Source organism: Lynx canadensis, chromosome A3, assembly GCF_007474595.2.
Source record: "Lynx canadensis isolate LIC74 chromosome A3, mLynCan4.pri.v2, whole genome shotgun sequence".
In the NCBI taxonomy this organism is placed as follows: Eukaryota; Metazoa; Chordata; class Mammalia; order Carnivora; family Felidae; genus Lynx; species Lynx canadensis.
The window spans coordinates 24,989,319-25,001,622 of record NC_044305.1 but is presented as its reverse complement, the minus strand read 5'-3'; the positions used below and the strand labels follow the sequence as shown (position 1 = coordinate 25,001,622).

Below are 12,304 nucleotides of genomic sequence, written 5' to 3'. Positions count from 1 at the left end.
GACTTCAGCTGAGTGTCTGTATCCTTTTCTGCAAAATGGGGGTAATAGTAGATACCATATAGAATTGTTGTGGGGACTCACTGACTGTAAAGGGCTTAAAATAGGACCTGGCTCAGAGAAAGCTCACCTAAGGGTTAAACAGATCCGTGTGGATCGCCTCCCAGTCACCCTCCCCTCCCCTTTCAAACTCAACTCGGTCCTTTTTACCCTCCCCTCTGCCATTCTGGCCCCTCTTCAGTTCATCCAACACATAGCAGCCAAAGGGAGCTTTTAAAATATAAAACAGGGTATGTCACTGCTATCTCAGGCTCACGAGTGAGTCCTTGTCCCCTGAATAAACCCCAACACTGAACTTCTCTCCACTCTAGCCCTCACGTCAGAACTCCACACTGGTTTCTCTGAGGTCCTCTGTGCCCCTCTCTCTCCTGCCCTGGGGCCTCTGACCACAATGCCCTGTCTGCTAAGTGGGTTCTTAGTTTCCTCCTCAGGTAACTATCCTACAGCTCTCAGCTCAAGCATCACTCCTTCCAGGAAACCCTCTGATTTTCCCATTTGTGTAAGTCTCTTCCAACAGATCCCAAGAGTCCCATGAGGGCAGGGAATGTGTCCCCAGAACCTGAAAGAACCTGACACATAATCAGCCTGTTGTAATTATTTGTTCCATATTTATAAATGCCCAGAAACATCTGGAAGGAACACAGCAATCAGAGTGGCCTCTCTGGGACTGGGAAAGGGAGGGGAGTTCACTTACCACTTCACTGGATCAGTTTTTAAGTTAGGATAAAAATGGTAATGAAGTCTACCTTTCTTGTGGCTGGGAGGCTCAAATGAAATGAAACCAAGCAGGGGCAGGGAGTGGGGAAGTAGACAAGGGGTGTTTTCCCAGCAACCTTTACCTCTCCCTCTCTCAGATTTGCTCCCAGAACACAGTCCCAAAACCCAGCCCAAACACCATCAAAATATTTATTAAAACCAAAGCAAGAGGGAACAGAGCAGTTAGGAAGGCAAATCAAAGTGCAGATTGGAGGGTGGGGCAGAGCAAGAAGTGGGGTAGAGGGGGCACTTCAAATGCCACAGGAGGGGCCCCTGTGGTCTGGGCTAGGAGCAGCCCTTCACCCACCCCTCCTGCCCACCCTGTCAGTGAAGGTCCCCCACTCACCTCTCCCATCTCACATCCATCCTGGGGGGCAGATGGGGTCCTGCAGTGACCCCCTGGGAAGGGACCACCCCCTCAATCCACCCATGGCTGTCAGTCAGTCAGTCTGTCTCCCTCCCTCAATATCCCAATAAATAAACCGCTCAGGCCTCAGCTCCTTCGGAGTGGGGCAAATTACAGCTTAGGGACCCCTGCCCTCGCTCAGGCGTATAGGGAGTTGGGGCATCAGTCCCACATCCTTCCTACCCTTAGCTGGTGCCCCAGGCTTGCCAAAGAGGCCTTGATAAATAAATAACGCTCCATTAAAGCTTCGATCAGAAAAACCTTTTAAGACGACAGAAGTGCTCTCGCTGTCCTGCAAACAAGCAGGCCAAGGCCTCTCCACCTGGCCTGGTCAGCACGCAGGATTCTGGGGGCAGGTGGCCACCCTGGGCCTCGTGGGGCCCCTGGAGCAAGGAGACCAAAAGTGCAGTTAGAGCCCCCACCACGCGCACACATGGACTCATGCACACACACGTGGACACACTGGGGCGTGTTTTCAGTGCACGCACAGATGTGTTCACCTTCATTCCCCGGTACATGCACACACACATGCTCACACACCACTCACCCCGTGTACACACATGTTGGGTGCTGGGTGCATGCACATACACACCACAAACAGAATCCTTCCCTTCCTGGCTTGCTCAGCCTCCTGGCCATAGCCAGACTCCAGAGCTAGAAGCTTCCGGAGATAGGGGAGATAGGGTATAAATTAAACATTTCCAATCGGGCTGGGGGGACGGCCAGGGGCAGGGGGCTCCAGGGCTGCAGAGACAGGGTGGGATCTCAGGAGGCCCTGGTCCCCCGAAGCCCCGTCAGAAATCCAAGGGGGTAAGGTCCCCAAAGTCACAGTCGAAGAGGTCTTTGATGCCCTCACCCTCCTCAAGGCCAAAGTGGTAGTCGAGGGCCTCGTGGGGAGGGGACAGGCTGATGAACTCCTCAGGGAGGAGGCCGGAGAAGTCCTCCCGCACATGCTCCAGGAGCGAGTCGGCCGCCACCAGCGGGGACAGGCGGTCCTCGTCCACAGGGGCCCGCAGGCCACCCATCCGGGAAAGCAGAGGTTCTGGGGAGATGGGGGAGCATCACAGGCCGGGGACGGCCCGCGGGGAGGGCAGAGGGGGCTGTCACACCTGCCCACCCAGCTGGGAGAGGAGCCCAGACCCACCCCACCCAGCCACCCACCCTTCACCCACCTTGCTCCAGGCTGAGCAGGGACTGGCTGGGATCCGCAGCAGGGGATGAGGAGGGAGATGACGGTGGTGGCACTGTGGTGGCAGGGTCAACTGCCCTGTCCTCCTCCCCAGAAGCTGTCCCCTGGGATGAGGTCTTCCCAGGGCTGATCCCGCCTGCACTCTCCTCAGGGCACAGGAAAACGTCAATGGGGCCTTGTTTGCTCTTAAGGGAGATCTGAAAGGTCTGGGTGGAGGCAGCAGGCAGGGTATATTGAGGCTCAGCTGACCACCAGCCCACCCCAGCCTGTCCTGGTCAGGTCTGGAGTCCCGAGTCTCACCTCTGAGGAGTCTATGGCTTGGAGCTGGGTCTCTGGAGGAGCCTTAATCACCATAACCATCTGCTCTGCAGGGTCTGCGATGCTACGAAGGTCCTGGCAGGTCACGTAGGCCAGGGTTGGTGGAGTCAAGGACCACATGATCTATGACCTCTGGGGCCACCCACCCAGAGGATTCATAAGAGCCCACACCTACCTAGTCTCTCTTGTCCTCTCCATCCCCCACCCCAGGGCCTGGCACATAGTTGGTGCTTGGGCCTATCTCACACCTTGAGCCCCAATTTCCACATCTGTACAGTGAGACCATTCTACCCATCTAATCCCAAAGTAATGATGGTTGCCTGCAATAATTTCATGTAAGTTACGTAAGAACTCCAGGCCTGGTGCTGAGAATTTATTCTGACCCATGATCTTGGTGTCAATTGGTGGCTGTCTCCAAAACTTTTAAACATAATTTGGGTATTTACTAACAAAACAAAACAAAACAAAACAAAACCAACCCCTTATTTGAAAATAAAGTTTCTAGGGGCGCCTGGCTGGCTCAGTCAGTGGAGTGTGCAACTCTTAGTCTCGGGGTTGTGAGTTCAAGCCCCATGTTGGATGCAGAGACTACTTAAAAATAAAATCTTAAAAATAAGTTACTATTTTTCTAGATGAAAGACAAACAAGAACTTAGATCTCTAGCTATGAAGCTATGGCCATGTACTGAATCACTACCAAATAAATGTTTACTATTGCTTGTACTAAGTTTTCTTGTTTTAATCTGTGCAATTTCAGAATTGATTACTTTCCCCTTTTACAGATGAAGCTGAGGCTCAGAGAGGTTAAGTAACTTGTCCAGCATAACAACAAGTAAATGCTGAGCCCAGAACTTGCATCCAAAGCCAGAGCCCTCTCCTGAATCCAGGGCCCAGGGTAACCTCACAGTCCCACTCGGATGGGACGCCCACCCGCCAGTCCTGTCCTCCATGGGGGCCATCCCAAAGATCCAAGGATATCGCTGGCTGTCAGAGTCCTCAGAAAGCAGCCGCAGCTGGGCGGTACAGATATGGATGAGGTGGTCCAGCTGCCGCTCATTCTCCTGCAGTTGCCGGAGGTCCTGGGTCAGTCCTTCAAGCCGCCCACCGATCCCCACTGCTGCATGGCTGCCTCTGCAGGAGGCAAAGAGAGGGCTTGTAGCTCCTGGCCCAGGAGCCCGGACCCTCAGCACCCAGTCTGTTGCTGCCTGTTCTGTGAGATCTAAGTGAGCCCTTGTCCCTCTCTGGGTCTGGCTTCTCACTGGGAAGCAGCAGAGAGCTGAACTGGGCTCCAAGTCAGACTGGCAGGGGTCTAAAGTTGGGCCTGAATGTCTGTAAACACCAACATATCCCTCACAGGGAGCAGGATAAGTAAATGATGGTGCAGGCATGCTGTGGAATACTATAAAGTTGTATAAAAGGATGAGAATGCATCGGATGTACAGACGTGGGAGCACTTCCAAGACATGTGGTCAAGTAAAAAGAAAAAAAATGATGCAGAATGGAATCATCTGCTAAAAACTGAAAAGGCAGATGTGTCAATGAGAGAGGAGTAGGATGGCGGGGGGGGGGGGGGGAAGGAGAGGAGAAAAATAAAACAAGAATTAACAAGAACAAAGCAGATGTGTTAGACAATCCCATTGATGGCAACAGAGGGCAGAAGAGTGATCACCTAACGGTGTGAGGGGTGGGCAACAATTGGGAAGCAGCACAGGGAACTTTCTGTGGTGCTGGGTGTGTTCTTTATCCTGATCTGGATGGTGGCTCCCCAGGCGAAGAAATATATGAAGGTGCATTAAGCTGCATATGTGAGATCTGTGTACCTTCCTCTACTCCCTAAGCCCCAGTTTCCCCAGCTATATGACAAGGATGCGGGCAGCCACGGTGGGTATTGCTCTCAGCTCCTCCAGGCTGGTCCAGCCCTGTGCCTCAGTCTCTGCCTGCCCTCCTGTTTGGCTGGTACCTACAGCCACTGGATGTGATTCTTGGACTTCTTGGCAATGAGCTGGATGCCCTCGAGGACATTGGTGATGTCATAGATGCGCCGTTTCTGCACCTTCAGCACCTCAGCCGCCCAGTTCAGATCAACAACACCATCAGCTGAGCGGCTCAGCAGCTCCAGGAAGCGTTTGGTGGTCAGATTCAGCGATGTCTCATAGCGTGACTTCTCCCCTGGGGATTTCACACCTGGGGATCCAGGCGAGGTGGCTCCCTCAGCACCCCCCCACCCCAGGCAGGCCAGCCTTCCTAGCAATGCAGGGCAGAGGGATAGGGGTGGGAGGGATAGATGGCTCCTTCCCCTTGGCAAAGCTGACGGGGAGGCCCTGGGGCTGCCGCCTGCCAACCACATGGCATTCCTTTTCTGGCTGGGGAACTCCCCACCCCCCAGGGTTTGGAAAGCCATGCCGGGCGGCCACTCCAGCTGCCCCTCGGGGCCTCCAGAGGCCTGGCTCAGGTCCAGGCCTGACAGCCAGAGCTCACTTTGCAAGCATATTTGTCTGTCCACACCCCCAACTTGGGCCGGGTCAGGGGGCCTGCCCCAGCCCAAGTTCTGTGGGTACCTTTTCCTGGGTGGCGGCCTCTGCCCCGGGCTGGCCCGCTGCTCTCGCCCAGGTACTGATGGTCAGTTTCCAGGTCCAACCTCCGTTTTACCTGTGGTAGAAACAATGGGATGATGCCCAATAACCAGAAGTGAGGCCAGAATAGACCTAATTTAGGGCTTGGTGCTCCTGGGCCACCCCTGCCCCACTTTCTCTACCAGGACATCTAAGTGTGTGAGGGATCCCAGGGACACAATCCTACCACACAGGACAGATCACTCAAGTGGAGGGCAGAAGACCCGAGTTCAAGTTCTAGCTCCACCACTACCTCCCTGGGGGCCTGTGGTGGTTTAAAAATATGTCTGCAAATTTCTTTTTTTTTTTTTTTATTTATTTTGAGAGAGCACGTGCACACACGAGGGAGCACGCATGCACACACACATGCACAAGTAGGGGAGGGGCAGAGACGGAGAATTCCAAACAGGCTCCACGCTGTCAGAGCGGAGCCCGAAGTGGGGCTCAATCCCACGCACAGTGAGATCATGACCTGAGCAAAAGTCAAGTTGCTTAACTGACTGAGCCACCCGGGCGCCCCTGTCTGCATATTTCTTGGTACTCTTCCTTTCGAAAGACAGGGCCTAATTCTCCTCCCCTTAAATATAGTTCTGATCTGGTATCTTGCTTCTAATGAGCAGCGTGATGGAAGTGGTGACCAGTCACTTCTCAGACGGGGTTCGAGATGCACTGGAGCTTCCTCTTTGTTCTCTGAATTGGACCATTCACTCTGGGGACCGCTGCTGCCATGTCACACAGACCCAGGGGGACAAGGAACTGAGGCTTCCTGCAGTAGCACCACCGGTGAGCCTGGGAACAGGTCCTCCAACCCTCGTCATGCCTTCTGATGATTGCAACCTGGCCGGACATTTGGGCTGCAACCTCAAAAGAGATCCTGAGGCAGAGGCACTGAGCTAAGTCTCCTCTGAATTCCTACCCCACCAGAACTGTGTGATAATAAATGCTTGTTTGTTTTTTTTTTTAATTAAGCTTTTAATTTCAATTCTAGTATAGCTCACATACGGTATTGTATTAGTTGTTTGTTGTTTTATGCCATTAGGATATAGGTCCCTTGGGCGAGTTGCCTCTTCTCTCTGGTTTTTGTTCGAACATGGCGGCAGCTGGTGCTCACACATGCTCTGCATGTTCAGTCCGTCTTGTGGGACTAGCAGCACAATAATGGCCCCATTTTACAGATAACGTAACTGAAGCTCAGAGAGGCCCAATGTCATACCGCCCAGAAGCGGCTGAGCCAGCATCTCCACCCAGAACACCCCACGGGTTAGTCACCCACACTGGAGGATGGAGTCTCACAGGCCTCTCAAGTGCAGCCTGACCCAAACCAGCCATACCCCTCCTTCACACATAACCCCAGCTAGAACCTTCGGCAGCCATGCCCTCATCACATGCAGTTGCCAAGAAAGCCCATCACCACAGCCACTATCTCCTCCCATGTGGACCACTCTCAGCCATCTCCCCACCTCCATCTGTCCCTCTCTACCCTAGTGTCCACCTCTGCCACTTCTCCACCTGCACTTCTGCTGAGACAGGTCTCTAAGCCTTAGCCCATACTGGTTCCTTCCCGGGAGTGCCCTCACCTCCCTCCCTCCTACTCTTCACACCAATTCCTTCCACCTCCGGGGGCAGGCACCTTCCCCATCACTTTCTGATCCTGCAATAGACCGGGTCCCTTCGCCCACTGAAGTGCCTCATACCTGACCTTTCCCCACATTATCTCTCAATACAAATTTCTGCAGATGTGTTTGTCTCACCTGGAGGGCAGGGCCCCCTCGGAGGCAGGCACTGGGCCTAAATAATCACTGGATGCAGTGCCTGGCATCAACTACTGTTTATTATATGAACCTCCACACAGACCCTCCCTCTGACTGCACATTCACAGGTTCCCTCAGGTGTCCCAGGGACAGAAGCACTCACACATGCTGAGTGCCTCTTGTGTATTGGGTACTGCTAAATCATTGCTTTGCCTGCATTCGGTCATCAAAGCTTCTGCCTGGACCTTGCAAGCAGAGGCCATGATGACTTCCACTGCCCGAGGAAACTGTACCTCGGAAAGGTTGCACAGACAGTGAGAGGCAGGACCAGGATGAGTCCTAACAGGCTGGCACTGAGCCCACGTTCCTATCTACCATGAGTCCTGCCTCCCTAGAGCCTAGTCCAGAACCTAGCCCCGAAAAGCCAACCAGAATGTACCTCCTCTCCAGCCTTGCCCCTGGCGCCTGAACCTAGCATGCTCCTGCCAACGGCACCCCTCCCCTCCTCTTCTCCCTGTTCTGCAGGCCCCTGCCCCCCCGAAGACAGGTCAATGCCACACCCTAAACCAAGGCCTCAAGCAAATGTCAATTTCTACCACTGCTCTCTAGAGATCTTAGCACAGGGGCCTGGGAAGGCAGAGGTGAAGAAACACAGAACACTGGCAAAAAAAAAAAAAAGAAAATCTGTACAGCTCAAATACCCATCGGTGGAAGGGGAGGCACAAAAAGTGTGGCTCATTCAGCCCCTAGAATACCACACAACTGTCCAGGACTGAGGCAGGGTGACACAGAATCCTCTCGAAGACATAATGACAAGAAAAACGTTAGAGGGCAATGCATTTGTATGATCCCTTTTTGGACTAAAAAGCTCACGAAACATTTTTCTCCAGTTTCTAAATATCTAAAATATTTTTTAGAATCCATTCTAGGAGCCAGCTCTGTATGGTGTGTGGGTGGGGGACAATCATGGGGGACTGTTACCATATCTGTAAGGTGTGGATGATCCACTGTTTGAACACAGAAATAAAGGAAAAACTACAATTTTTGAAATTTAAGAAAAAGAAAGCTGTCACAACCACCTTAAAAAAAAAAAAAAGAGGCTTAGGAAAAGAAAACAGAAGGAAAAATGGATGGGGCTGGCATTCTGCCCCCTTCAACTTTTTAGTCTAACTTTTTCGGTAGTAAATGTGTATTTTCTTTAAATGTTTATTTTGAGAAAGTGAGCACGCACACGCGTGGAGTAACGCATGGGGGAGGATCAGAGGGAGCAAATCCCAAGCAGGCTCCAAGCTCAGTGCAGAGCCTGACGTGGGGCTCAATCTCACCCCAGAGATCAGGACCTAAATAGAAATTAATTTCGAGTTGGAGGCTCAACCAACTGAGCCTCCCAGGCACCCCAGTAAATGTGCATTATATTTAATTTGTTTTTTAATAGCCATGACAGGATAGAGGTGGACAGGAAGGGCCTGGAGGAATGGCTGAATTGCATAGAGACTTGTACACTAGAGATGCTCAATGAATGCTCACTGATGCAGAAGCTGAACCTGTAGCTTGTTTCAAAGACTGTCCCAAACAAATGCCAGTGCAGAGGGTCAGTGGAGGCCACAGCTCATATGGCCAGTGGCTACCCAGAGGTACAGGAGTTGGGAGGTATTGGAGGGCAAAAGCTGGGCCCATGTTTCTGGGCTTTAGCTCCAGGATGGTGCCAGCCCTCACCCCTACCATCCACTGACAGGAAGTGGCTACTATCACTTAAGTCCTGTTGAGGGCAGAGGTTTTTAGTTGCTTGTGTCTAGTACGTCTTGGGTGTTCACTAACTCAACAACAGCTGAATGAATGGAATGCTCAGGCTCACAGAGGCTGCCTCTGACACCACTGGGGGTGGGGTGAAGGACATTTCCTCAGCCCAGTCTCTGGCAGTCCCTCTGAGCGTGGAGTGGAGCTCAGCTTCTACAGCCCCAGGCCTGCTAAGTACTTATCAGTCAGCTAAATGCAGTTTTCATGTCCAGGACCCAAGCTGGCACCGGCAGAGACAGACCACTGGGATATAGGTGACCCACCCCTGGTAGAATCCTCCTCCTTTCTCTCACCCATTAGAAGGGTCTGTGAACTTCCTTTGCCCTCTATTAGCATCTCCAGGAGGCAAGGCATCTCGGTGGTTAATTGGTTAACTGCTCAGGAAGTTTGGACTGGCCCCACCATTTCACTAAGCTGAATGACCTACCATCTCTGGGTCTCAGCTTCTCTATCTGTAAAAGGGGATGGTTGTTGAGAATTAATTGGGTGAAGTGCTTGGCACGGAGCCTGACACACAAAACAGTCTCAAAACAATGGTGGCTCCTATTGTTATTATTATTAGCATCTTGGTGATTCCGGAAGGAAGGCAGAACTGGGCGTGAGGCCAAGGGAGTTAGGGGAGACTTGCTGGGATGCCTCAGGGACCAGCTGCCACCCAGGCCCCCATAAGCAGTTGGACAGCTTCCACCTCCTTGCCCTGGGCTCTGCCTCACCCCTCCCACTTGTTCCAAGCCCCCTGCTGAGACCCCATCCTGCCAGGCTGGCCTGGCCCCTGCTTGCCTCCCAAGCCCCACCTTCACCCACAGGCTCTGCCAGTCAAACTGGTCTCCACACCCTGTCCTGAAGCCCACGGGTCCAAGCTCTGGGCCTCTACTCCCTTCTTCCAATTCAGCCACTTCTTCTGCGCCCCCCCCCCCCCAGTCTTGGGCCTCTTGCTGCTCCAGCAGCACTTTATCAAAGCATCTCCCTGGGATGTTTCCTCTCTCCTGGCATTGGGGGCTTCCACTCCAGCTCCCTGAGGCCCAGCCCACCCAGTACTTCCCTGGGGGCCTAGGGGTCTGCCTGTCTCATTAATGAGGTTCCATGGCAACCAGGGCCTGTGAGGGTGGAGGGTGGCAGATGGAAGGACAGGCAGAGGGAGGGGATCAGCAGCTGGCCCAACCACCCCGCCCCTGCAGAGAAGGCCTCCCAGCCAGGAGGCCTGTCCCCAGAGGCCCAGGCCTGCACCTGGCAGTGGAGCATCTAGGCAGGAAGGAGGGTCTCCTCAATGACTCTTCAAAAGTTTGGCTCCAGGACACCCCCCCCTTCACCTCCCCAAGGCGCCGTGGCCACTACCCCGCCACGAGTTCTGGTCTGAAGCCAGCAGGCCTCAGTTCAAATCCCTGACCCGCCACTTGCAGCCGTAGGACCGGGGGCAAGTCACTTCCCCTCTCTGGGCCTCAATTCAAGATGGGCACAGTGACAACACTGAGCTCACAGCATGGTTGTGAGTTTTAGCTGGCTCCAAGTCTGCCAGAGACCTGGCATACAGGCAGCGCCAGCTGAATACACGTGGGCCATTATTATCACTGAGTCTGACCCTCGAGCGGCTCTGGGAAGCCGAGGCCCAGAGCACAGAAGCAAACGGGGACTGGCCCGAGGTCACCCCGCACCCCGGGGCGGGGCCCGGAGGCCCAACCCAGGCTCGGCCCCGCCCAGCCCGGGAGCCTCGGCCCACCCCCCTCCCCCGCCCCCGTTGCCTCCTGGCCAAAAACCGCGCCCCGCCCGGGTCAGCACGGGGGTCCAGACGCGCACTCGGCCCAATGTCCCTTGTGTTGTCCGTACCGGCGGGCGGCCGAGTGCAGGGCGCGGTGCGCTGGGTGTGGGCCGGGGCGCCTGCGGCGTGGCGAAGAGCAGCAGGTCGGGGTCGCGGGGGCCGGCAGCGGGCGCGGCGGGACCGGCGGGGGCCGGCGGGGCGCTGGCGTCCTGCGCCGTGGAGATGATGACGATCTGCGAGGAGTCGAGCAGCCGCAGCGCGCCGGCCCCGAGCAGGGCCTCCAGCGCCGGCGCGCATGGGCCGCCTGCGGGGGCCCCGGCCACGGCCATGGCGCTCACGGCCCGCGCGGCCCGGGTGGCAGGCGGCGGCGGCGGCGCGGGCCCATGGCTGCAGGCCGCGGCGAGGGCTCGATCCCGCTCCGCCCCCGGCCGCCGCTGCCTGCAAAGTCCCGGCCACTTTTACGCGCCAAATCCTTTTTGCCGCGAAAGAGCCACGAGCCGCGGAGCGCTCCCATCATTGGCTGTCTGGACTGTGACGTGGGCGACGGCGACAGCACCCGTTGGCTGCAGCGCACCGGACCGGCGGCGGTGGGCGGGACGGGGCGTCGGCGCGAGGAGGCGCGGCCAATCGCGGAACCGGGCGCGCGCAGGCTTTGTCGGGGCGGTGCCAGGAGGTTTCGCACTCCCCGCCCCCAGCGGGGACTGTCCCTACCCCAGGCGTGGTGGCCAGGTTCCCGCCCCGACTCATCGCATCCTGCTGATCCCTGTGTGTGGAGACCTTTAGGACAGAGGGTCCGTTCTGCACTTCTCACCATACGCAGACCTCATGTGACCCCCAGATTCCTCCACCTGTAGCCCCAGCAAGCTCGGTCTAGATAACTAGGTGCTGCTGTTCCGCGTTTCTAGCTTCTCAAGCCCATCTCCAAAGTCCCAGCTGCTGCTCCCATCCTCAACTTGCCCCACCTATATATTTACTTTCAAATCCTGCACCTGCCTTGTCCTTGTCAGCTTGAGCAGAAGGAGGCTGCTAGAAAATGGGGAGGGACATCTGGCTCAACACAGCTTGGGGCTTTCCTATAAGCCCCCTTTTAGCTGGAATCTTCAATAGCCAATGCACAGCTTCTCCTTGAACTCATTCATTCACTCCTGTATTCAACAAACGTTTTGAGAGTCTGCTTTGTGCCTCATTCCTAGTTCAGACTTTGAACAGCTCAGTCTAGTGAAAAGAGGAGGAGAGGAACAGAGGTAACAAATGTTTACAACATGATGAGGAATTTCCACCATTAACTCCATGTTAGATCTCACAAAGGGAGGAAGTGAGGGTGCTGAGCATGAAAATGCATTTAATCCTGAGGCCCTGTGACCTCTCCATCAGCCATTTCTCTTTGCTCAGGTCAGCTGATTTAACCAATATTGTCCTCTTCTCTGTGCCAGGCCTTGTGCCAGCTCTGAGGGCAGAGATCTGAGACTTGATCGTTTCTATGAACTTGCCTGCCATCTGGTGGGGATGACCCACAGGGAAAAAAAAAAAAAAAAAAACAAGTAATACACAAACAAGGTTCAAATCCTGAGGCCCAGAATAAACATGACTTCCTCCAGAGAGCCCTCCAGAGTCTTAGTTATTCACTGCCGCCATTGCCCAATGCTGCCTCTGTTCCAGCACT

At 54.7% G+C, this 12,304-nt stretch overlaps 2 protein-coding genes across 2 annotated transcripts in view; both read right to left on the bottom strand.

Moving 5' to 3' along the window:
- Positions 1 to 949: 949 nt before the first annotated feature.
- Positions 950 to 10,985, bottom strand: E2F1 (E2F transcription factor 1). The gene is made up of 7 exons (XM_030309773.1): positions 10,710 to 10,985; positions 5,284 to 5,374; positions 4,690 to 4,909; positions 3,704 to 3,856; positions 2,709 to 2,823; positions 2,392 to 2,614; positions 950 to 2,261 (listed from the first exon to the last, which is right to left on the bottom strand). Exons 1-7 carry the CDS (start codon positions 10,968 to 10,970, stop codon positions 2,014 to 2,016), a joined length of 1,311 nt encoding a protein of 436 aa, XP_030165633.1. The 5' UTR covers positions 10,971 to 10,985; the 3' UTR covers positions 950 to 2,013.
- PXMP4 (peroxisomal membrane protein 4) overlaps positions 5,306 to 12,304 on the bottom strand; it is a 32,776-nt gene continuing 25,777 nt past the window's right edge. Inside the window, exon 4 of the mRNA XM_030309780.1 lies at positions 5,306 to 5,374. Within this exon, the coding sequence (XP_030165640.1) occupies positions 5,346 to 5,374 (29 nt within the window). The 3' untranslated portion in view covers positions 5,306 to 5,345. The remainder of the gene's footprint in view (positions 5,375 to 12,304) is intronic.